The 26,453-nt window shown below is 36.1% G+C and overlaps 3 protein-coding genes across 9 annotated transcripts in view; 1 reads left to right on the top strand and 2 right to left on the bottom strand.

Annotated features, from left to right (window-relative positions):
• Positions 1-16,823, bottom strand: part of LOC126370684 (heterogeneous nuclear ribonucleoprotein 27C) — a 33,006-nt gene extending 16,183 nt beyond the window's left edge. For all 5 annotated transcript variants that reach the window (XM_050015689.1, XM_050015692.1, XM_050015691.1 and 2 more), the window contains exons 1-4: positions 16,691-16,823; positions 13,637-13,840; positions 9,785-9,975; positions 1,715-1,797 (exon numbers count right to left, since the gene is read on the bottom strand). In XM_050015689.1, coding sequence (XP_049871646.1) covers positions 1,715-1,797; positions 9,785-9,975; positions 13,637-13,840; positions 16,691-16,728 — 516 coding nt within the window. In that variant the 5' untranslated portion in view covers positions 16,729-16,823. The remainder of the gene's footprint in view (positions 1-1,714; positions 1,798-9,784; positions 9,976-13,636; positions 13,841-16,690) is intronic.
• A 429-nt stretch (positions 16,824-17,252) lies between these two features.
• Positions 17,253-19,870, bottom strand: LOC126370721 (arrestin domain-containing protein 5-like). 3 transcript variants are annotated; one of them, XM_050015745.1, is made up of 7 exons: positions 19,775-19,868; positions 19,338-19,420; positions 19,111-19,245; positions 18,348-18,553; positions 18,097-18,264; positions 17,709-17,891; positions 17,253-17,555 (listed from the first exon to the last, which is right to left on the bottom strand). In XM_050015745.1, the coding sequence occupies exons 3-7, from the start codon at positions 19,193-19,195 to the stop codon at positions 17,445-17,447; spliced, it is 753 nt and encodes a 250-aa protein (XP_049871702.1). In that variant the 5' UTR covers positions 19,196-19,245; positions 19,338-19,420; positions 19,775-19,868; the 3' UTR covers positions 17,253-17,444. The 3 variants fall into 3 exon arrangements, with proteins under 3 accessions (XP_049871702.1, XP_049871703.1, XP_049871701.1); XM_050015746.1 differs by lacking the exon at positions 19,338-19,420 and having other exon boundaries at positions 19,775-19,870; XM_050015744.1 differs by lacking the exon at positions 19,775-19,868 and having other exon boundaries at positions 19,338-19,477.
• LOC126370657 (importin-11) overlaps positions 19,319-26,453 on the top strand; it is a 29,111-nt gene continuing 21,976 nt past the window's right edge. The window contains exons 1-8 of the mRNA XM_050015622.1: positions 19,319-20,437; positions 20,718-20,861; positions 21,117-21,337; positions 22,489-22,648; positions 22,896-23,142; positions 23,341-23,622; positions 24,830-25,011; positions 25,959-26,141. Of these exons, the coding sequence (XP_049871579.1) occupies positions 20,727-20,861; positions 21,117-21,337; positions 22,489-22,648; positions 22,896-23,142; positions 23,341-23,622; positions 24,830-25,011; positions 25,959-26,141 (1,410 nt within the window). The 5' untranslated portion in view covers positions 19,319-20,437; positions 20,718-20,726. The remainder of the gene's footprint in view (positions 20,438-20,717; positions 20,862-21,116; positions 21,338-22,488; positions 22,649-22,895; positions 23,143-23,340; positions 23,623-24,829; positions 25,012-25,958; positions 26,142-26,453) is intronic.

The raw sequence follows: 26,453 nt of genomic DNA on the forward strand, positions 1-26,453 counted from the left end.
GTGCTGCAAAGAACTTTAGGCTTTTAGCCCTTATTTTAAGACTAGACTGTTAAATAAAAAGCTTAGTAGGCTAAAAACCTATAAAGCCATTTAGTACTTGCGGCTAGGCTAGGGTTAAGCCTATTCAAGCCTATTGGTTATAAGCCTAAAGGCCTTAAAAAGGCCTAACCTTGTTTAAGACTAATTTAATAAAATAAGACGCTCAAAAAGCCTATGAAGCTCTTAGACCTTAAGGTTATTTAGGCTATACATACAGTCCCTTTCTCAAGTAAAAAAAAGTAAAAGTGTGGGTGGGTACAACAAACTTTAAAAACATATATACCTACACAAACACTGTGAAAAATTGATTTATTGTTAGATGCACAACTAGCTAACTAACTATGAATATTGAAAATAATTTCTTACTATCAATTAGTATGGAAATAGTCTAATAATTATAGTAATACGTAACAGCACGTCCCGTCAGCCCCATACAAATTACTTACGCCAGTATTATATAGTACTCTGTGGTAACAGTATAGTAATAGACTATTAGGTATATTAGGTACTTAAATGAAAATATACTTGATCATAACAATTAGTTTTTATTTTACATTGATAATGGTGCTAATTCCTGTAAATACCATCTAATTTTATTTTAAGTTATATCTGTCATTTTCTTATCCGCCGAAAAGGAAAGGGACGGGTAATCGACAAGCATAAAATTTATGGAACACACGTCAATTTTAAGCACAAATCTAAACCAACCGTCTAAAAATTTTACGTCAGTCAATAACCCGACACATTAATTTACTCATTCTTCCTAAAATTAAGAGCTGTGAATCATCCGTCCCTTTCCTTTTCGACGGATATGAAAATGACGGATATAACTTAAAATAAAATTAAGCGGTGTCTGCAGGAATCGGGGCCATTGATAGATTAAAATCAACTAAGTTCTAAACTTACTAAGGTACTTAATTGTATTATTTTAGTTAGGATTAATTCGGGTATTATAAATCACAATAATCATAAATTCTCGTTAGATTAATGATAATTTCTTCCATTTAATATTTTTAATATTTTTTACTAAGGGACTACTACCAGTGATACACAATTTCAGACAGTCCCTCAATATTTGTAAAACGTGGCGAAAACAACCGATTTTTAAGGCCAATATCATGTGTGAATTTTATGTAGCTCCAATAATATTATATACATACGTATCGAATTGATAACTCCCTTTTTTGAAATCGGTAAAAAGGCTTTTACTAAAAAATGATAATAAAGACTCCAGTCCCAAAAAGCCTACTACTTTAAAAAAAGCTATAGGCTTTTTAAAAGCCTACTACATTAAAAAGGCTATAGGCTTTTTTAAAGCCTACTACTTTAAAAATGGCTAAAAGTTTTTTAAAATGACGAAGCTTTTAAAGCCCTATTTTACTGGTCTAGTCCCAAAAAGGACTCGGTAGGCTGAAATTTAGGGCTAAAAGCCTAAAGTCCTTTGCAGCACTAGCTAAATTGGTACGCCTTTTAATCTTGCTTTAGGGCAAAGATCCTTACGTACTTTGCCTTATGACACGAATAACCTTAAAACACATGGCCCTATTTTATTATCACAAGTACTGATGCAGGAAAAAGTATACTTTTTCCTTATATCTCGAGCAATGTCTTGTTTTGTATAACCCTGGAGGGACAGTGTGAAATTGTTTCGGAAATAAAATTGAAGTAAACATACCTGTTTGCCGTTGAGGTTGATGAAGTGTTCTTGGGTCACCCTTTCAACGGATATCTCGTCCTCGAAGGAGAGGAAGCCGAAGCCTACGACAAACATTCCAGGTTAGAACATTGATTTATGGAAAAAAAATGGGTGGCTTTTTGGACCACCTAAATCAAGTATAGACTTCCTTAGAAGGCAATAACTGGGTCGTGTAAAGTCGTGTACTAGGTTAAAATAAATTATGCAATTCTGATTACTAAATAAAGACAGATGTAAAACTAAACAATAACATTTTCTTTCTTCTATTTAACTTATTCATACATTTTAATCAAGAAAGACGTAATAATAAGTCAGACATCTATGACGTCACAGTAATTTCCGTGTTTTGACGTTTAGTAAAAACTAAAAAGTAACCGATTTGACTAATTGGAAACTAGCCTATTGTGAAGTTGTCATTTACATTACTTAAACAATACATAATTAAGTAGCCCATTGCCCTTGATCAACCGGAGACTGGAGCATACTCCACCACGCTGCTCCACTGCGGTTTTGTGTCGTTTCGGCTAGTAATCCGGTACCAACGGCTTTAGTTTAACAATAGTTTGAATTTTAAACGGACTTTGGGCCTTACGAGTATAGAGGTACTTTAAAAATCACCCATTTTTTATAGACTGCGGGGTAAGCGGTAAGGACAACGATATATACAAAGAATGGACACCCCGTACCACTAAACGTAACTGTATGATACGCGTCGTTTTATTCTGATGCTAAAATGGCTTAAGTACCTACTTTCTCTACCCGAAAAACAGACTTTAGTTATAAAAAGATAACATAAAGAATACAATGAAAACTCCACAAAGAGAACGTCGTTTCGTCTGAAAACGAAGAGCTTGTTCAATAAAATATTTTTTTTTATGTAAGTATAAAATTCTTTATGTGTGTAATTTAATTAGATACAAAGGAGTCCAGAATTTTTATTCTAACATATCTTTGAGACTTAGGAAAAACGCTAATACTACTAATATATCTTCTAAACGTCAAAGGTAATTTCTAAATTAGTCTTATTAACATACCCGTGCTTCAGAAGGCACGTTAAGACATTGAGCCCGGTTACTACTTACTGATGCAAGCTAGCAGTCGTTACATGAGTCATGTCAGGGGCCTTTAAAGGTTCCCTGACACCAGGGTTGATGGGGGTTGGTAATCCAACTCATAACCCACACGATAGAAGAAGACTAACATACCCCATACGTTAATTTATACTATATGTGAAAAAATCTGAGAATGTCTTATTCTTTGTCTTTCTATAGTTTCATGGGGATCTACAGCAGAATTACCCAGCTAAGTAGTTAATACCATATGCGACAAATCTACAATAAATCACATTAAAAAAAATAAAAAAGTGTATTATAGAGGATGTATGCATATTAATAATAAGGCCTACTTTTTGTTAACCTATTTTAGTTTGTATTTATACAATACATCCATTTGATTTGTTTTTTTTTTTTACTACAATATCCATACCCCCTCTGTTAGATTGAGGGGAAGCCTGTTTCCAGCAGTGAGAAGTATCCAGGTTGTTGTTAAGCAAATATTCTATTTATTCTAGAAGTATTTGAAGTGTATGTAGCGAACCTTGTGGACTCGCTTGTCCACAGAAACAAGGAGTATGTGATAGTCCGCGTCACTGTCCCACAAACATCTGAACGAACCAACAGCAGGTAAGCTGAGGGCACTGCCTGGATGTGGATATATTTTTATTAATAACATTGCGCCCGTGTCTATGAATAGATAGATAGTAATAAAATAATACACCCACTCCTCGTCAGTTAGTTATAAACGAAATAAAATAAAGATAATGTTAAATTTATAAATATTTATGTCCTCCAGCATAATTATATATTTTACTTTTTTATGTATTTTTTTAATTATTATCTGTATTTTAAATTTTAATACAAATTATATCTGTAAAGTAGCATGGAAAATGCTGCACCGACAAGAGCGTGGCTCTTAAATTGATGATGATGATATCTGTATAATTTAGTTATCTACTAAACGATTACGTTCTCTTACACTGCAAATGTTGTGTGCACCTATAATTGACTTATGTAACAAACAGTATAATTCCTGATGTAACTTTTATTTAATGTTTTATTAAATAAGCTGTTGGTGTACCTTTTTTAAAAATAAATAAATGTATTTCAGACGATATTCATCCATATTGTCTAGTTATGTAATAGGGGACGAGCCTATTGCCATTAACCGGACACAACTCCTGGAACCCACGGGATGTCAATTGGGCCGTGTCATCATCATCACCAGCCCATTAACGTCCCCACTGCTGGGGCACGGGCCTTCCCTATGGATGGACAGGGAGATCGGGCATTAAACCACCACGCGGGCCCAGTGCGGATTGGTGGTTATTAACGACTGCTAATGCAGCTGGGACCAACGGCTTAACGTCCCTTCCGACGCACGGAGGAGCTCGATATGAAAACCTTTTTTTTTTTTAGTGGTCATTCTACCTATGACCGGCCTTTGCGAAAGTTGCTTAACTCCAACAATCGCAGACCGAGCGCGTTTATCGCTGCGCCACCGAGCTCAACTTATTTATGAATTTTAATGAAGAAAAACGTAATAATAAGTAAAGTTGTTTTCTATGTGGCACAGTGTGCTTTTTCATACAAATTCCATAGTAATTTCGTGTTTTGACGTTTAGTAAAAAGTAACTGATTTGACTACTTGGAAACTAGCCTACGATCCAAAAAGGAATTCAAACACAAAGTTGGATTCAGTGATTTAAAGCCCGAGCTGGATTTCGAACCTGTGATACTACAATGGTAGTCACGGGTTCTCCATACAGGGCTATCGAGGATTTTATTGTTAATAAATAAAGTTAATATACAAGGCTCATATGGTATAGCAGGCGCCCTAGAAACTCCCTATCGAATATTTATTGTCAATCAAAATTGATGAATTGACCATCTAAAAATTATTATGATTCATAAAAAATAAGAACGCACGAACTGATATGTGCGTGTATTTCACTTTCGTTTGTTTTCAATTCTTCCGTTACCTTTTTTTATGGCGTGACTTATTATAGATTACCGCAAATGGTATTAAATACTTGGCCGAATAAATGGAGAGCGCTGAGGGCTCTCACCCGGTACCGAATGTAAGACAACAGGCCTGAGGGTGCCCAGTTGAGCGAGAGAATAATATTTGAAAAATTGGACCCTAGTGGGTGTTAGCGATAAGCGCTCAATGAGGGAAATCATAGACCACGCCGGCGGGGTTGGTATTGGGGGTTCTGCATAAATTACCATATTGAATTACGTTATTACGATCGCCTCGCTTATGCTATTTTAGTGTTCTGAATCACGACTGGGCCCATCCTAATAATACGTATATTGTCGCCTTACACTTTGTAAGCCCTAGTTTGGTTACGACTTTGTAGGATGATCATCCGTTTCTCCAAAAGTAAGATGATCCGTGCTTCGAAAGGCTTGTTAAACCGTTGGTCCCAGTCGTTACATGAATCATGTCAGGGGCCTTTGGCGGCTCAATAATAAGCCTGACACCAGGGTTGATGAGGTTGGTAATCCGTCTCATATTCCACACGATAGAAGAGTGAAACCTCGAAAGCGCCTTTTTTAAAAATCACATTCTGTTGTGAATTCCTTCGTTAACACCTCGATACAGAGACGCTGCTTTCTTTCTGGGTAAAAAAGGACTACAATTTTTTACCAACAACGCATGAGAAACAAACGAATGATTTTCTTCGATAAAATATCTATTTCATTCAATTTATTTTAGTTCAAGATCACGACGCGGCTCGCGGTCTCCGAAGCACACTCTGGAGAAGCAGATCATCGTTGGGCAAACGGATGGCAAACGTGCGCGAGGAAGGGCACCTACGAGGTGGTCTGACATTCTGAAGAAGACGGTGGGCGGCAGCATACAGAGGGCGATCCACGCAGCATATAGCCGAACCGAGTGGAAAACCAAAACCTGTCGCGATCCTCAGCAGTGAGGGAAGGACGAAGAAGAAAAAAAATGAGATATTTTATCTGGGTTGAAACTAGCGTGTCTATTGTGAGGTTTTGTTAACAAAAATCACATTCGAATGTGATTTTTAAAAAGGCGCGTAAGTGGTTTTTTTCATTGAGGTTATATAGTTTTCCATATAACACGACGACATATGGGCGGTTTAAGTTATGTACGTCAATCATAATACCTGGACAAGGACTATGCTTGTAGTAATGAGTTTCCCAACGAACACTGATCGATACACGCGTAACGAACCACAACAGTGAAATGTAATCGCACAATTACGTAACATGGCAGATCCAGAATGGGTGAAGGTCAAAGGTAAACGTGAAAAAGCTTTTCAGGCCTCCACAACGCATTTCGCGTGACATTGTGAGGAAATGACGAAAGTTTATGTGAACATTAAGATGTAATGAGCCATTTAATTTTGAGTACCTATCTATAATATCCATATGCATACTGATCATATAAATACGAAAATAGCAGGGGCAGGGGCCTGCCATAGTCATGTCAGGGGCCTTTGGCGGCTCAATAGTAACCCTGACACCAGGGTTGATGAGGTTCTGTTACCTGTTTATGTCTGGGACTGCATATCCCATAAGCACTATTGACAGAACCAATGGGACACAAAATTCCTGTAGTTCTATTAACAGAAATATTCAACCGAACTAGTGGGAGTAAAGGCTTACCGCTGAGCCGATTTGGATGAAAATTGGCACATAGATAACTCGAAACCCAGGAACCTGCAAAGAGTACTTTCCAAGGACGTACAAAGAGTATATTTCACAGTACTCACTGCGATATAACCTAAGCCAACGCGGGACGAATCGTGGATGAAAGAGCTAGTTACTAGCATAATATCAATTACTTAAAGATATACCATTTTTGTTTAAGGGGTACCCATTTCCCTAGAGGTCTGGTACAATTCAGGTAAGTAGGTTTCGAATACGGCGAAACATAAAAAGGGCACTTTGTTTACCAGTTCGTGCTGCGAATTCACGTGCTAGTTCTATAAAAAAAATGTTCCTCTACCTGTACAGGTAAAATATGACGTTGGGTTGTATAGGGTTGTTATTTTTTACACAACTGGAGGTTACGCATTCGTTCTTGAAACGACATACAAAATACAATTACAAAAATCATAGTAAAACTGACTTAGATACATTTATTTTTGATAACTACGTCGAATGAATGATTTTGTTTTGGGAACTGGGCCGCCTTTTATAACAGTAATGTTTTGGTGGGATTAGTTTTAAAGTAAATAAATAAATAATAAATAACCCGGGTGCTTTCGAAGCCAGAGTGAACAGGCACCTTCTACGCTCGCTCCATCTTCGGCCTCGTCAATGCCTTCGAGCAAGTCTTGGGCCAAGAGCAAACCCATCGGTAAAAAAAAGACATTTATTTACAATTTATGTACAAAATACCTAATATTCATAAAATCTCTCCATAAAAAGTAAAGCAGACAAGTTGTTATGAAAAATATCAATTAAAACAAATAATAAAGATAAGATAAAGTTCAGTTCCAGTTTTATATCAGTTTGATAAAATCTGTGTAATCGACAGTAGCCATTATTGGAACTGTAAAAAGATGCAGCTATGTACTTGAAAAGACCTTGTATCAAAATGAGGGTCTCTCCATGTTACGTTCACTAAAAACAATATAGATGGCGTTGTTCAGTTTTAACGTGATAATTACTTATTTTCTAAAATACAAATACTAATCCAAAATACAATATAATGGCAGAAGTATACATATATAAAAATTATTGTTGCTTGATATTTGGATCACATTATTATGTATAGAATTATGTTGCTACCTATATCGCTTCTCTTTATTTTGATCAGAACAATAATGGGTGGAAGATGTAATTGTGCCTGGGTGTAATAAAAAGTCATCATCTGTACCCAAAACAAAGATGAAAGATGCATGTCTGTTATCCATGAAATTAGAAGGTTAAACGAAGAAAAAACTGTACGCCATCTATATTGATTTTGAAGAACGTACCCCGAAAAGTCCCACATTGTTAATCATATATCAGCTGTTTGATATAGTTAGACTATAGCATGTATAATAATAATATAACATAATAGGTGGCGAGCCTATTGCCATCAACCGGGCACAAATCTTGGCAACCAAGTAATATCACGATCCAAATTATTTATGATCCAAACATGAATTCAAACTCATAAAGTCGAATTCATAAAAACGTAATACAAATCAAAATCTGTCAAATCAAAAAAAAATATAAATTAGGAAATTAAGAATTTTACTACTAAGTATTCAACAAAAACAATAAAAACATCATAGAAGGAAAGCTAGAAGGAAAGAAAGGAAGGGGAAGACCAAGAAGAGCTTACATGGAACAGATTAAAGAAAAGGTTAACGTCGTGTCTTATAGGGAAGTCAAGGAATTGGCCTTTGATAGACTGGAATAGAAAATTCTGCACCGACAAGAGCGTGGCTCTTAAATTGATGATGATGATGACTACTAAGTATAAAATTGTTTGCATTAATTAGGCCGTGATTAGTTAATTTAATGATGTAAATATTTTTTATATGAATGTAATGTGTATAAAATATTTTTTTTTAATTATCAAATTTGTAAATATATAAATCTGCAATAAAAAGTAAGAAACAATAATTTAAATTTAAATATTATATTATAATAATTTAATTTAAACTTCTAAATTTTGAAATTTGGCCCACATTAACTAACATATTATTAGGTATATTCTGCAATTCCGAAAATAATGTACTACACATTCGAGTCAAATAACCTACTTTCTTTGAAGTCGCATAAAAATAGCAAAAAGAACGAATAACTGTATGAAGGAAACATAAAACGAGTTACCCCTTTGACGAAATCAAATTGCACCTGCAGAACTCACCCCTAACCTTATTCAAGAGATACAATGGTCTGTGACGTCACAGCGCGTGATCGTGTTTTAAAAGGGGTGACTTGTTAAATTGTACCCACGATCGAGAAGAGGGGGGTGGGGACCAGTCCTTATGGATAGAAATAAATATTTATAATTTTCCACCGATGGTGTTTGGTGTTACGTTCTATTTCATCAAAGTCAAGAATCGCTTTTATTTTCATAATGTGTGCGGAGCTTTATAGAATCCAACAGAGGGATTGTGTCCTTTTCAACACAATGAGGTTAAAAATAAATTATGAAATTCTGATTACCAAATAAAGACAGATGTAAAAGTGACAAAAATTGTGTTATACTTTTTCTATTTAACTTATTTATGTTTTTTATAAAGAAAAATGTAATAATAAGTGCGACATTGACACGTTCTCCTGTGACGTCACAGGTTGTTTTTTCATGCCATAGTATTTTCTTGTTTCGATGTTTAGTAAAAAGTAACTAATTTGACTAGTTGGTCACCATATTTTCTTCAATTATTTTAAATTTCGCGCGAAAACTGTTAGTCACATGACATTTTGCCCAGCGACGTCACAGTTTCACAAAGAAACTGTCAAACAGTATCATTTGAACTCTGACAGATAGCTTTTATTTATTTCGTGAAAGTGACGTCACACGAAGCTCAATCATGGCTGCCTGTGTTTCGGGTTTTGTAATACACAGATAAACGCATTCTTATTTTGTAAAAATAAAATTATTAATAAGTAGTGTTTTACTTTTATTTATGTCGTATATTGTAATAAAAAATGTCCCATTTTTATTTTATTACTTGTAGCCTCTGCACAGTAACCGCGCCTCGCGAGGCGCGAATTAAATCGAGGGTTTCGACCAATAGACCCAGCGAATGCCATCACATTGAAGCAACTCATCTACAAATCAAAATTGTTATTTAACATATGCGCAGCGCATATCAAAGCAAGTGCACAATGTCAACAAATGTGAAATAGCAATATAGTTTATTTAGATGAATGACTTCAATGTGGCCCTTTTTAACCTCCTATCACAGAGATTTCCAGACAATCGATGAACAATGGGGTTCGGATTTTAAAAGAACATTCATTCGGTTTTACGAGTTAACCCCCCAGTTGACGACTCCCCACTCACCTCTAGACTTCTTCTTCTCCTGGTCGTACATAATCACGACCTCCATGACCTTGCCGTAGCGGCCGAAGAAGACGCGAAGGTCGGTCTCCGTGATGTTGGACGGCAGACCGCCGAGGAACACCTTCGGGTAGCCGCCACCGCGCTTGGGCTTCTGCAGAGTGCGCGGGTTGCACGGCTTCGGGTCGATGGTCCTGTTGGCAAATACACTTGCTGCATATCTGTTGATAAACGCGGGCCAGGGGGTGTTTGTAAAACTCCGTTACGTACTAATTTACTCTAATACTGTAATATAACAGAGCCTACAACAATAGAGCCTGTGTTTTTCCCGAAACACAGGCTCTGGCTTATCTCGGGCGCCAGTCTCCACTCGTACATACCCTTCAATTATTGTGCATTATTTTGTGAAACCCATTTATGTACATTGTGGAGAACAAATAAAAAGATCTTTATTATTATTATTTATAAGACTAAAATTTCAAGGGACTTTTCAGGTCATATACCCCAAAAACATTATAGAAAAATAGATAATTATCTCGTAACTTCGTGATTAATTTATAAAAGTTGATAATTACCAAAATTAATTATTTTCACTCCTCTGTAATGCGAACCTACTTATTAATATCTAAAATAAACCATCTTCTTTGTCTTCTTTCTTTCAATTCTCTTTGTCTTCGTGTAGAGATACGGCAAGAAACAAAGCAGTGAGATACTATCTTTCTACTTTACGCTTTAAAAACTATTTGTGGGAGTTTGCAAACATACTTCGTTATGAATGTTAAGTTCTTAATCTTTAACAATTATTAAAGAAAACTAAAAAATATATATTAACTCAATTAAATGCTGGAGTTCATTGACATACTATAAACAAATAGACTCACATTCGCTAAGGAGTTTTTCTAAAAAAGCGTTCGAACCGTCTTGTAGAGAGAACATATACATTAAATTATGTAGATAGCACAAGTTCGTTCCCTTAAATTAAGATGTTATGGCTGTTCAAATAAAGTACAATATCGGTTGTACGGTGTCGCTACTCGCCGTCGCTCGAGACAAGACTCGCCGCGGACACTTTTTTACAAAGATTGGTTGTCTATTTCTTATACGAGGTCTGTACTGGAGTTACATTCAATACAGAGATTGCGTGCCGAAATTGTGTTCGCCTCGTTAATAAAACACCAATTTCATAACTTATGAAGGTTCATGTGTGACCAAACTTGACCAGAAACCGGTTTTATCGAAAAAATAAACGAAATAATGCGTCAGCACGTAATACGTAGTGGAGAAAATAGTTCAACTAAAGTACAATCAATGTATTAATAAGCTAGGTACAGTCATGTGCAATATAATTACCCACTTTAGGGCTCTGTCGCACTAACATATTTGTCATTTAGTGGGAGTTAAGTGCAATTTGACAAAAAAATGTGACATGGTACCAAAATGTATGCATATTGATGCTCGTGACTGTACACTACTGCATTTGATTAATACAAATAAACATTAAAAAGATTTTACATAGAAAATGTTATTTGGTATCATATTTTAAATACAATATATTATGATTTGTGGACGATTTACACAAGTTTAAATAATATAGCGAATATAAAGATCTATCTACAGTGACATCATCCTCCTACCCTTATCCCAGTGGAGTCGGCAGAACATGTATTCCTCTTCCATTAATTTCTGTCAGTCGTCATCTCCATACTCACACCTTTCACACACATATCGTTAATAACAAAATATCTATCTACAATAACAATTCATCCAAATGGATGTCTTTACAATTTAAATAAAAATGCAATAAAAGTGTAGTTTCGAGTGCAAAAACGTGTAGCGAACCTTGTAGACTCGCTTGTCCACAGGAACAAGGAGTATATGCTAGTCCGCGTCACTGTCCCACAAACATCTGAACGAACCAACAGCAGGTAAGCTGAGGGCACTGCCTGGATGTGGATAGATTGTATTTCAACCTAAATCAAAAGCCCGGATACTCCATACAAAAATCCGCGTAAGTGCGAGCGAAACCAAGTCCGCGCGCGCTCAAGGGAGCGCTAAGGGAACTGTAAGGAGTAAGGACTCCTTACAGTCATTTAGTTAAAGTGAAACCCTACGGTACCGACGCTTATTCGTGCGGGGGAGGGGGGGATGTCCATTCTATACGTAGTATTATCCTATTCCTACTAAGTTCAGTTTATTTTATAGGCGGCTGGATGATTATCAGAAAACCAAAGTTAGCGGACATAGCTATGAAAGTTAGCAAACGGAAATGGCAGTGGGCAGGCCACATTATTTTGTCGCATAACCGACGACCGCTGGTACGTGTTCTGGAGTGGAGACCGCGTCTGAGGAAACGCAGTGTGGGTTGACCACTGGCAAGATGACAGGACGACCTGCAGAAGGTAGCTGGGAGCGCCTGGATATAAGGCTGAGAATAGGGCTTTGGACTGCAATGAGTTGGTGATGATGATGATGGATCATCATGGATTTATGGCTGTGTTTACCCAACCGTTCATAGACTATATTCATAAATGGACCACTATTTAGGTAAATTGTAAAGTATTTGAAAGATAGCACTTACCTATGTACTAATTTATAACTATGTCCATATACCTACTTTTTATAAAATAAAACAGGGGGTTAAAAACGCCGTATTGAATCAATTCCTGCGAAAAGCTATACCGCTTTTCACATTTTGTTGACATATCCTTTTTATAAGATGAATTGCTCCAATGTGGAGTTTTTAGACCCTCAGATAGAAAAACAACAAGATTCATTACAAAAACAATTTACACAAATATAAATGGACCTCCATTCTTGTAATCAAAACCCTTCTAAATTATTTGCCGTGTTTAAGTCTCTTTTGTAACTATTTTCTTTTATTTTGGTGCAATAAAGTATAAGTAATTGTATTGTATCTTTTAACATTTTAGTATTATTTCAAGTATAAGCTAAGTATAGGAATGTACCAAAATAATCTTAAATTACATCCAAACTGAATTCATAACTGAGAATATTAATCGTTTACATTAGCCGAAAACAGAAAGCAAAATGGGTCATTTACATAATACATACAATTAACTTTAAAGAGAATACGAGAAAACGAATTACTAAAGGCAGGGAAGAGATACCGGTACCGTTATTTAACAGAAGCATTATTTTATACCGGTACCCAAACCGCAGAGACAGAGACAGAGAGAGGTTGGAAGCTTTTGAGATGTGGTGTTGGCGAAGGATGGAGGATATAAGCTGGACTGAAATGGTGTCAAATGAAAAAGTGCTGGAAAGAGTTGAAGAAAAGAGAACCATATTGAAGACTATAGAGAACCGGAGAGGAAATATGATTGGCCACCTGATACGACACGATTCATTTATAACAAACATTATAGAAGGAAAAATTGAAGGGAAGAGAGGAAGGGGTAGACCTAGGATAACATTTATGAAACAAATAAAAGAGAAGGTGCAGGTCGTGTCGTATCGGGAGGTGAAGGTTTTGGCGGGAAGAAGAGAGGAATGGCGGTTACTCCACCGACAAGAGCGCAGCTCTTAAATAGAGAGAGAGACCCAAACCGCAATTCTTAACCGTTATGGCTTCAAAGCTACGGTACCGTAATTGTATACCCATAGGTACCGTAATTGTATACCGACAGGTACCCTAACTTTATATCGATAGGTACCGTAATTTTATACCGACATGTACCGTAATTTTATACCGATAGGTACCGTCATTTTATACACATAGGTACCGTAATTATATAAAAGTAGGTACCGTAATTTTATACACATAGGTACCGTAATTTTTTATCGGTAGCGTAATTTTGACAGCTTTGAAGCCTTCATTTCTAAAGATATTCTTACCTTCCATCAAGTTGATGCGGCCCGTTCTGGAGCACCACGTTGACAAGGGTGGGCTCGGCGAAGGTGACGAAGCCGAAGCCCCTGGAGCGGCCAGACTCGCTGTTCTTCATCACCACGCAGTCGATCACGTCCCCGTAGCGGGAGAAGTAGCGCTGCAGGTTCTCCTGAGACGTTTCCCATGATAGTCCACCGACAAACAGTTTTCTGTAGGAGAGTTGATTGTTATAGTAGTGCTTTTAAAACCAATTCAATTCAATTCTCAATTATTTATAGCATTCCATGTAGCATAATGGGGTCTTACATAGGACGATTTGGGAGAGTGGTCATTTTGGGAGTTGCCGTTTTGGGAAGTGGACGATTTGGGACAGTGGCCCTTTTGGGAAGTAGACGTTTTGGACCTAAAGGGGCATAGGAACTATAACATGGACCCTGTAGGGCACAGCAACATTGAAGGGAAGAGAGGAAGTGTGTATTAAAATTAAAACTTATCATTTAAAAATTCGTCTACAGTATAATAACTCTTTTTAATTAGCATTATGTTTAGAATGCCATATCTTTCGTCTCTTTCGTACTAAGCTGTATACCGATAGTGCGAAAGACACATTTCTCGTGTCTTTCGGGCAAGGTGATGTACTACATCTGTTCTCCTGTCATTCTAATCTTACTACTAAATCATAATGGTAAGAATATTTTTTAATTAACTACTTAAAACATCACATCTGTGTTGAGACATAGAATATTGATTAATATTTAATATATGAATGAATTAAAATCATATTTGAAACAGTTTTCTGTTAACTAGTCAAAGTAGTAAAAACAAATGGATTTCATTAATATTGTAATTTACAGTATCTACTTTACTACTACTACTTCTGATATTGATACTGTACAGAATAAAGATAAAATAAATTAAAATGTCTACATCTTGAAGCCTGGGGTTAGAGTTACCATATGAACTCCATAAATACTCGAACACCTACAATATCTAACATACATGAACATTTCTTCACGCCACTTCCCTTGCAAGTTAGGCAAAGAATACAAACTCATAAATAGACAACAATGTAAAATAAATGATTATGTATACAAATCATATGATAATATACAAAGATCAAGCAATAACAAGTGACCCAGAAACCTAGCCATTTCTTATCTGTAAATAAATTTGAATATATTGATAAGAAATTACTATTTCAAAGTTGTCAAGCAATGATACTATAGGCTCTATTACAGTACACGATTTCTCAGGCCCCACGTGTCTAGTAGGTATATTTCAGTATGGCAAAGTTGGGGCCCTGCCAGTCCTTATTACACTATCCTGTTCTGAGAAATTATGTAGTGCCTCTTATACTAATTTAAAAAATGCATCACTAAATACATCTGTCATATCTTTATTGACTTTCATAACCTAATATTATAATGAAAACACAAAGAAATGTTGTATATTTGATAGGTTATTATTATTGTTGAATGCGGAGGAATCAAGAGAAGTAGGTATATCAGGATCGAAGCGAATGTCATAGTCTGCTTACCCCAGTGGGAAATAGATGTGATTTTATATACATATGTATGTTGATAGGTTAGGTATGTTACTTATGAGTCACATGTAAAAATATGTTTACAGTATTTGCCTTGCTTTTGTAAATGACTCACAGATAAGGAAATGGAAATTCAATATTTCACAGAAGATTTCTCTTTTGCTTCTGAATTTTATTCATTTTAAATGCTTTATTTAATTGTAAATAGCCATAAATCCATATTAAATCAAAGGAAATTAAATAAACCAAGATATAAATGGAGAAAACCACAGTGGTTAACAAAATTGTTTAATTTGAGGGTAATTAGAGTGTTTTTATTACAATAAAGATGTTTTAATAAAGACTTTTGTTGCCTATATTATTTACTTTTTACTATTAAATGATAAGGTAATTAATACCTTTCTAGAGGTTCCATAAGAGCCAGTTTATATTGTAATAATGTAGATATAGTTCAGATGCATTAATTTGGTGCTTACTAAGCACAATTACTGCAAGATTGGTGAAAGTAACATTCACTTTTCATATGTTTTGCTGACCAACATTTCGCTAGGTATTTTGGCATTTTATGAAAATTATATTACTAATAATAATCTTAGACAATGTTATTACTTTAGTAAAAGTAGAATAGAGTAATTTGTGACAACTAAGAAATGAGAGAATGAACTGATAAGGGGACTTAACAACAAAGTTAATGAGGCCTTGTGTAAAGTCAAAAGTAACTGTACTTTGATGGCTTGGTGAGAACTGTATCAATCTCGACATGAGGTCGCCGCGTTAGCGACAACCTAAACAGCGCGACAAAATGAAGCGGTCTGTTACAAATTGATACGTTTGCCACAAGTTCGTTAGAACACGCGACGTCGACGACCATATGCAAATGAATCAGCACGTTTTGGCCGCGTCTTGTAAATGAGATCAAGCTACGCGGCACTTCGACCATCGCTCCAATAACCTCATTAAACTCGACCGTTTCAAAAACTGACACGGGCATGGCAAAATACACGGTTCCTAACGCCCTACCGCAAAAATCGCGATAAGAGAAAGCTGTGATTAGTCACAGAAAGGTTAATTTTACATTTTGCGACGCATCCACATACAGCTTTGATTGATGAAACACATTAGTTATATAAACATAAATATGAAAATATTTGGCGTTTCTAAGGGTGAAATGTCGAAAATCTTGCAAATACATTATGGGAAAGTAATAGCTGCCATGATCGCATACACGCAAGTCGCACGGCAAGGCTTGGGGTCGGTGGCCGCTCGCCGGCAAAAGGCTAATTGGGCAAACGAGGACTGTATTCGAGTCTGGTTCATGAATTCGCCGGATCAAACGAAAATCTTCGAAAAAACCAAAACTTAGCGAAAAAAGAGTGGGCTCATAACGCTGCATAACAAGCCTCGCTGGCTATCCGTGAAATGCGACACACCAAGCGAACGTGCAGTTTGACCTATTATAGTTCACACACCTAGAGAAGCCCTAATACTCATGCAAAATACTTGAAAATACACTCACCCCTTCTCGTCATCGTCCATGTCTGGATTCATACGCATAACTTACTACTAATTAAAAATAATGGTTGGCACCGGTAAGAAAACCAAACCACACAAGCACAGACCCACACGAAAGATTATGGCGGACCAACCATTTCCGCTTTCTCAAAAAAAGTCATGGAAAGAGGAAGTACTCATTATGAATACTAAAAAAATATATGGTCAGTAAAATTGAATATAATGATATTAATTTTCATTAAATAACAAAAAAATAATATGAAATAATTTAATCTATTTAAAATAATACAAATAACTCTTAAAATTAAAAGTTAAATTTAAAAACATATCAACGATTTACGAAACTAACTTTAGTTACACTAAAAAGTCCGCTAGGTGGCGGGAGCGGAACATAAAGTATTACCAGTACAGAAAATTTCATTTTGCTGTTTGAGTTGCCACTTAATGATACAAATTTTAACTAATATTGTCAACGCACACAAGTCACTTCAAAGTCACCTTTATATTACGCGAAACTATTTCGACTTCGAATTATAAACTATTTAAGATAATAATAAAAAATAGAATTCCAATTTTAAATATTTTCTAATTAAAAATAACAAAAATAATACATTATATACATCATTTACATAAATCATTGCCTTCAGGTTTTATGTTACAACTTTGCTCCCTGATTGTTACAAAATAGAGTTTATAAAGAAATTATTTTAAAATTTAATAATATAGGCGTTAAGAACTAATATTGATGAATTAAAATATCACAGCTTATACTGAAAATCACTGAAATCATGATGCATTACAGGAATCGTTGCTACTGTTACAGGAATATCTTTAGAAAGAGTTGAATGAAAAGGAAAAACGACTTCCACCTGAAAAATATAATAAAAAATTAAAAAACTTATAAACTATAAAATCATTTGAATTATGACTTATACAAACTTATATTACTATTTCAAAAAATATTAAATATATATTTAACATTACTGGTGTGAAACATCGTAAAATACGTGAAAAATACTTACCCTCAAAACATACGAAATATCTACAGTAGGATTTGTTAAATGAATGCTAGAAGGTATAGTTTGAGGAATTTCCATTCCAAAATGACACATTTCAGTAACGGTATGAGAAAATCTCTTGTGTTCAATTTTATTAATATGTTTTTCTTCATTAGCATATCCTGAAGACACGCTGTACTCAAGTTTCTGTAAATAATATAAAGATATTTAGTTTAGCCTATATGTAGCTAAAATACTAAAATTAAAATGAAGAGTATGCAGCACGAAGGAAGACCTGCGAATTTTAATGGAACTAATTGACAAGTTATAATAATTCTATGCAGATGCTGGACACTAGAAGACGCGGGACTTCTATGGTGGCGCGGACTCTTATTATTTTTTTCATACTTACTTGAATCAAACTGACAATAATTTTCGAAATCTTTACTTTCTTTTCATTTGTAATAATTGCCTCAAACGGTATGTATTGTCTGGATGAGAAACCTATGTAAGTTTTAAAACATATTGAGAAGAATCCTGATCCCCACAATGTTTTTTTAGTTTCATGAAACGTGGGTATCTGAAAATTGAGAATTTTAAAGAGGATAATCATTGTATTGTAGATTATTTTAAAAACAATTATGGAAATAAGAAAAGCCTTACCAAATATTCCTCTAAGTGATTTAGATTTATATTCCCCTGGACAACAAAAGGTACAATCTTCAGTTTTTTGAACTTACAATCAGCTTTGCCTTCGACTTTAATAAAATATTTTACTTCCGCAATAGAGCTTTTAAAAGTTGATGGGGCGTCATCCGGTATAACGAAATGAAAATGAAATGTTTGAATACCAGGGCTAATCGTTTTTCCTGAAACCAAAATACTTATCAATAATGTTATTAATTTTTACTAACACCGCTGGCTGGATTGTTACCTTAGAATAAGAAATAACACTACGTATAAAACGCCAACTCTTCGCTCGCCACCAGCGGCTGAGCTAGGTTTACCTCACCAAGCTTGGTCTTACTTAAGTCTTCAATCGTATGGGCGTCAGATGTCACACACACAGATGCGCGTTTACGATAACATCAATGTTTAGTGACTGTGCAAAACGAGATTTTCTTGTATGAAGTGTCCGGGGTGGGCCTTTTTAAAGATACGGCTCATCACGTTTCGTAGGCTCATGATAAAATGTCAATAGTTACAGCTGGGAGGTTAAAAAGGCCTCATCGAAGCAATTCATCTTAGATAGCAATATTTTTAACCCTCATATCCCACAGGAAACCTGCTGTTTGTTCTGCCTAGAGTCTAAAACGTGATGATAATAGGATATTGATCATTCTGACATAGGTCATATAACGAGTAGGTCCTTAGGTGCTTATTATTAATTTATTACATTTGGTGTCAGCACCACAGAATATCTTACCGTCCAATTCTGAAAAAACGTCAAGTTCATATTCTAAAATGGTGTTCTTTTCCGAATACATTTTTAAGTACGGCATTACAGGCATCGATCTACTCCATTGTGCTTTACTAGTTCCATAAACGGTAAAAGTTATATCTGAAAAAGAAAACAATCATTAAAATGCTAATTCAATACTCTCAAGTCAATATTTTTTGTAAATAAATAATAAAATAATTTAAGTTACGTACGTTCAACTTTTTGTTTCTTTTTAAATTCTATAACAACAGATCCAGTTACGATGTCACCACAATAAAAGCTTCCTGTAGAGTCACTGTTTAACAATATAATACAACTCTCCCAAGACATTTTATATTATTTACAAATGTGTTATTTAACCTACATTGAAAATAATTTTAAGTACCACCAAAGTATATGGACTACCAAAAATCTAAAATTATCAACTGTGAGTTATTGATTACATACAAGAGATAATGACAATACCCACGATAAGTTTCATGATAAGGAATTATTTCACTGATTACTTTTCGAAGTCTAATAATTGTACATGAGAACTTCCAAATATCCATAAAATAATTGGGATTGTCTGTCTTTGATCATAGTTAATCTGCAGAGAAAGTAGGTATCTACTTCATGTTAGGCACTTATAAATAATTTCATGACTTACCTATTCAATTCTTGTAATATTTTTTACATGAATTTTTAATCAATATTATATTCTAATGAAAGAATCGGATCTTTTACATCCGATTGCGATCATAGCAGAATTTGTATTGTTTTCTATTTTCTTTAACAAGTATGACAACCCATGCAGACAAAGATTACCTTAATATTTTAGTCGAATTTGAATTTCAGACTAACTTAACTCATGGTAACGCAGTAGCTTTGCGATTTATAAACACATGGTACCACAGTGATTGACATGCCAAGCAATGTTTTTTTTTGTCTGTTTTATACGTACAATTCTAGCGCTCCTCTTAAAAATTCAATACCATACCACCGTCATCGTTAATATTTAAATTTTCAAAATGCTCTGACACAGCTGTTGTGTTATAAGTCTGTGTTTAGCCGGTATCCTATGCAAACTCAACTTTGTCGTTCTCGTTCGATTTTCGATTTTGCAGTTATCGCAATTTTTGTGGTTGTTTCCATCAATAATTTCGGATTGTTTTTGTTTCAAGATGATTTGAGTTACATTTCACATACTTTAATAATTTTAAAGATTCAGCCAGTAATTTGTTTGGGACAATATTTGTTGTGTAATTTCTGTATGTCGATGATGATCATACGCAAAAAGTGCTAGGTTATGTCTCCTGTCTTTTGGTGAAAAGTAAGTACAAAATTTTGTGTATTGCTAAAGTATTGTGTAAATTAGCTTCGTCTTGAATAATACCATGTGTTGGTATAAAACCTGTGCCTTTGAGATCAAAATTCTCGACCGGTATTTTAGATTTTTCTTGCTAATGTAATCAGTCCATGAAAACTTAAAAAATGGTATTTATTGTTGCTTTACAGATTTAAATCATTATCGCTTTACATGTTATACCATAGGCTAGCTTTGCTGTAAGTGGTTTAGGCTAATGAATAGTAAATAAAACTTATATCGTCAGATAAAAAAAATGGATCCCAATATTTATGCCCTGGTTTTGGACACGTTAAACCGGGCTACCAGCCAGGACCCTGAGGTTCTGAAGCCAGCTGAAAAGAAGCTGCAGGAATGGGAAATAGAGCCAGGCTTCTACTCTGTTCTCTTGGTAACACATTATTATTAATACCTATACTTTGTTTTACTTTGATATTTAATCTATAAAGTGTATTTTTTGTTTGCCTATTATGATAAATAAAGTAAACTTGAAGAATACATAATAGTAGCAATATAACATGTCCTATTATATAAAAGCTACTAAGGTTACAAAACTTAAACTTTTCTTCAGATAATATTTAGATACCTATTACAAGATATCTATCTTGTGATTATAAAAACTATAATCCATTTTAATCATCCGCAGAATGTTCTCTCCAATCACCAAATTGACATCAAAGTGAGATGGCTAGCAGTAATGTGTTTCAAGAACGGTGTAGACCGTTACTGGAGGAAGAACGCACCAAATGCCATCACTGACGATGAGAAACAGAAGCTGAGACAGGGCTTGCTCACATCCAACATACTCAGTGAGCCAGTCGCTCAAATTGCTACACAGCAAGCGGTGCTTATTTCCAAAATTGCAAGGTAAGGTTACCATTTCCTTAGCATTTTTTAGTTTTCACAGGGTCTGCTTACCTGACCTGTAGCATAGAATATTACTACATATAGAAAGGCAACTCTCTGCCCCAATTTGTATTAGGTGTGACCTCACCTTATTTATTTATTGACTACCTCTTGGTTTTAATTTAGTTTTAAATGGTTGTTATGTGATAGAGTCAGAAACAGTGTGATAAAAGAGAGATGTGATGTAAAATACAATATTGTGACTAATATTGAGAAGGGAATGTTAAGTTGGTTTGGTCACGTAGAGCAGATGAAGTATAATATGATTACGAAAGCGGTATATAAAGCAAAGGTAGGTGCTTGGTCTGGCAGAGGAAAACCTAGAAGGATGTAAAATAAAATAAAAATAGCCTTTATACACCGACATTATTACATAGTTTTACTTTATTACTTAATTATCTCTGGTTCCGGTTCTCTCAGCATACTCCTTTCCATCCTATTCTGACAGACTTTAAGTTTACTGCTTTCTTTTTTGGTCAGTGCTCATGTTTGACAATCGTATGTGAGTACTGGGAGTATGCGCATGTTGAAGACTTTTCTTTTTGTGACATTGGATAGCAAGGGCTTTTCTTCATTTCTTTGAGTGACCAGTAGAGTGACCAGCTATTCGTAATCCTTCTATTGAGTTCCTTGACCATTTGTTCTCGGGGTGATAGACGGATGTACATTGACCAAATTGGAGACGTCCTTGGAAAAGGTTTAGTATGATCTACTCTGAAACGGCGTGCGTGTGTGAAACGATTGATGACTGTGGAGGAAGCAAGAGAAGTGTGGCAGGATCGAAGCAAATGGAATTCCATAGTCTCTGCTTACCGCAGTGGAAATAGGCGTGAGTTTATGTATGTTTAAATGGTAGTAACCCATTAAGCAGTAAGGGGGAGAGAATGTGTCCCTCCCACTTACATATTCTGCTGCACAATGTAAGAATGAGATTTTTGTACACGGGATGTCCAGGGTGTGCATGTAGATTGAAGACTGTAGTTCAGGTGTCTTAACACTGATTTGACCTTAACCTTAACATGACTCATTAATTGGCACCTATTGAATTGGCACCATTGTATAGATAGTTATGCCTGTGGCTGTCACTTCTGTATTAAAATTCTTTTATCTAGGTTTGACTGTCCGGCCAGTTGGTCCAACTTGGTCCCGGAACTAGTTGGAGCACTGAAGGCGCCGCAGCCGCTCGTGCAACACCGATCACTGCTGATCTTCCACCATGTTGTCAAGGCTCTTGCTTCCAAACGGCTCACAGGTGACAGGAGGACTTTCCAGGTATGTTTAATATGGTGGATTTATCCAGCAGGGTCTGCACAGGTTCTGCTATCTTGCGTAGCGCGTTAAATACTGCGGGCTTTCTACCAATAGTCTCAGTGTAGATAAACGTATGGCTAAACTCTACATAGACGTCGGATTTATATATCTCTATGATGGGAGATAGAATCTAATAGTTATGTAACCTTCAGGTCCAAGTTTTGTTTCGGCTATTACAGGTACTCACACCAATATTTTTTTTTTACAGGAATTAACAAACACAGTATACGGTTTCGTCCTAAATCTCTGGCACGAGAACACGGAGATATTTCTCAGACACATACAGGAAGGTGCTGCCACTGAGCTGATCACTGAACATCTGGAGAAGGCCCTGCTATGCCTGAGGATACTCAGGAAACTCACCGTATTTGGTTTCAAGAAAGCACATGAGAGTCAGGACGCCATTGCCTTTCTCAATGTAGTGTTTGACAGAGCTAAGACTAGTTTGGAATGTAGTAAGTAGTTTTTTTATATTTAATAAAAGAGAGATACTTTAATACCATAAATTCTTATTTAGACTTGGTATTTGTGAACATGAATTTGGAACATAAATGTAAGCCCATGCGGGGTGTACTCCAACTTCGTTTCTGGGATACCATGGCTCAGCCTTGGTCAGGGTTTGGCTAACCTACTAACTCAAAATGTCTTTTCAGGAAAACTCCTCAAAGGCCGGGGCATCTATCCTCTAGAACTTTGCGAGAAGTTCATAATCCACCTAACCAAAGTAGCCCTGGGCGTCCTATGCTTCCATCCGTTCTCCTACGTGCCTCTTATTCGACCGTCTTTAGAATTCGCCCTCTACTACTGTTTCACTGAACAGGGCATGCAGCTAATATATGAAAGGTTCACCATACAATGCTTGAATATTGTCAAAGGCATACTGCAATGTATGGAGTATAAATTGCCGAAAGGACCTGATCAAGTTAAGGAGCCATGTACGTATTAAATGTTAGATTTCTGGCTATTTCCCAAGTGTCTAGTCTTGTATACGAGCAAAGTAATTAAATAGTTATACAGTGTTGTTTCTGGTAAAAAATAAAATAGACTGTACTAATTTTAATCCATAGTTCTTTTGATTGAAATGCCAGTAGGCTCTGCACGGTTACTATTAAGGGAAATTAACACAGTTCTATACAAAATCAGGAGCTCGGTGGCGCAGCGGTTAACGCGCTCGGTCTGCGATTGTTGAAGTAAAGCAACTTTTGCAAAGGCCGGTCATTGGATGGGTGACCACAAAAAAAAAATGTTTTCATCTCGAGCTCCTCCGTGCTTCGGAAGGCACGTTAAGCCGTTGGTCCCGGCTGCATCAGCAGTCGTTAATAACCATCAATCCGCACTGGGCCCGCGTGATTGTTTAAGGCCCGATCTCCCTACCCATCCATAGAGAAGGCCCGTGCCCCAGCAGTGGGGACGTTAATGGGCTGATGATGATGATACAAAATCAATTCAAAACAAGATATCCTTTATTGACGCGTTGCCCTCCGTCGAGGCCTTCGATCAATAGCCGTTTGACGTAGATAGCATTCGTATCAATTAATGGTCGAAGCGCTCAATATAATTCGCGCCGCGCGCGGCACGGTTGTCGTGCAGACCCGGTTGCTCGAAATATAAATTGCTCCATTACTAAAACAACGCGTCAAGACAGGATTTCTTGCTTTGAATTAATTTTGTATAGAACTGTGTTAACTTCCCTTATATCCACTGATAATATACACTCTACCACAACACAATGTTTAGAATTTAAACACTGTGAAGAATGAGAGCCAAGTAAATTACAATCGAATTATTTGAATGTTCATTATATTTGTTATATTCTTAAACAGTGTCTAAGTGGCAAACAATCTTTTTTTGGCAAAGCCCTTAGAAAACAAAGAGGTTGTAAGTAGAAGACGTGTTTTTCACAAGATTTGTGTGTCATACCTCTAATCACATCACAATCACATTTTTTTTAAAATAACGTCTAGGACCTGTGCCGAGGTTTTTCTTGCAGCTTTTTTCCCCGGCTATATAGGTTGTGAGAAGCTGTAGTAGTTTTAGGCGTATGAGACGTTCGTTATGTAAAAATTGACGATTCAAAGTGTAACTATGTTACTTACTGACTAAAGATATTTTTGAATTTGAATCACACTTTATTTGTCACAGTAACGATCCAAGCCCACCAGGTGAAGATGGACGTCCTAGATCAGAACACAGTGTGCCACATGTGCAGACACCTGGTGACGCACTACTTCCTGCTGTCTTCTGACGACCTGGCGCTCTGGGACGCGGAACCCGAGAGCTTCGCCACCGACGAGGCCGGAGAGTCTTGGAAGTATAGCTTGAGGGTAAGTCGGTTCTTGTCATGATCAGTTACGTCTGAGATGAAGTATGTCTTATAATAAGACAGTTGAGTTACTCAAGCTTTCCTGTAAATCATGACTTTAGAATAACGAAAATTGGGTCCTGCACTAGGTTCAAGATAAGTTATGAAATTCTGATGACTAAATAAAGACAAATCTAAAACTAACGAAAAACATTCTTTTTTTCTATTTAACTTATTTATGAATTTTAATCAAGAAAAAGTAATAGTAAATCCGACATTTTATCACCTTTTTTTATGGCCTCACATTGTGTTTATTCATACAAATTCCATAGTAATTTCGTGTTTTGTCGTTTCGTAAAAAGTAACTTATTTGACTAGTCGGAAACTAGACTATTGTTTTTGGTTATAGCTTCACGGCTTTTGAGATATTTGGACTTTTAAAAAAGTCATCAGGTAAGACAAATTTTCTCCAAAGACATGTAATAGAAAAGGACATAGAGATGTAACCTGAAGATGTAATCTGAACATGAACTGCCGTCTGATCAATATGCACATTGCACAGGTAGGATGAAAACCCGATAGTGTTATTGGAAACAATAGTAACCCTGACATCAAGGTTTGAGGAAACGTGTCTCACATCGACAGGAGTCTGGGGGTCGAATAGGTTATTTAACCGGGTCAAAGATAAAATGTTAATTTAGAAATAGAAGCCAGTTTAATAATGATCAAAAATCGATCATATTTTTCTTTTTTTTAATTATTTTTCCAATTGAAAAAGAATAGTGAAATTACTTGACGACGTTTGACCGCTTTTATTGATGACGTCACATGCCAGTATTTATATACAAACTCCATAGAAAATTTCTGTTTTGACGTTATGTAAAACCTCATTTGACTAGGGCTCTCAGCCAGAATCTTTCGATTTTTTCCCTGTTTGTGATACTTATTCGATTCTCTCAAATTCCCCAGCCGTGCACGGAGGCGGTATTCATGGAACTCTTCCAATTCCGCAACATCCTCGCACCGGAGCTGGTGAGGTTATTGGCTTCGGTGCAGCAACAGAAGATAGACCCGGAGGATCTACCAGCTATACTGCGGAAGGACGCCATCTACAACGCTGTTGGACTCGCCGCTTTTGACCTTTATGATGACGTAAGTGAGAAAAAAATGTAGAGAAAAAGTCGAGTTCTCATCTAAATATATAAAAGGAGAAACTGACTGACTGACATATCAATGCACAGCCTAAACGGCTAAACGTAGGCACCTGAAATTTGGAAGGAACGTAGTATAGATACCGTAGAGGTGCACTAAGAAAGGAATTCCCGGAATTCCCACGGGAACGGGAATTAGCGGGAAAATCCTTTTGTATGAAAAATCTAAACCGCTTAAGTTAGACGCTTGAAATTCGGCATGCAGGTACCTTAGTTAACTTAAAGCTTAGTTGCAACAGGATATTGCAAAATT

Source organism: Pectinophora gossypiella, chromosome 11 (genome assembly GCF_024362695.1).
Source record: "Pectinophora gossypiella chromosome 11, ilPecGoss1.1, whole genome shotgun sequence".
Classification (NCBI taxonomy): domain Eukaryota; kingdom Metazoa; phylum Arthropoda; class Insecta; order Lepidoptera; family Gelechiidae; genus Pectinophora; species Pectinophora gossypiella.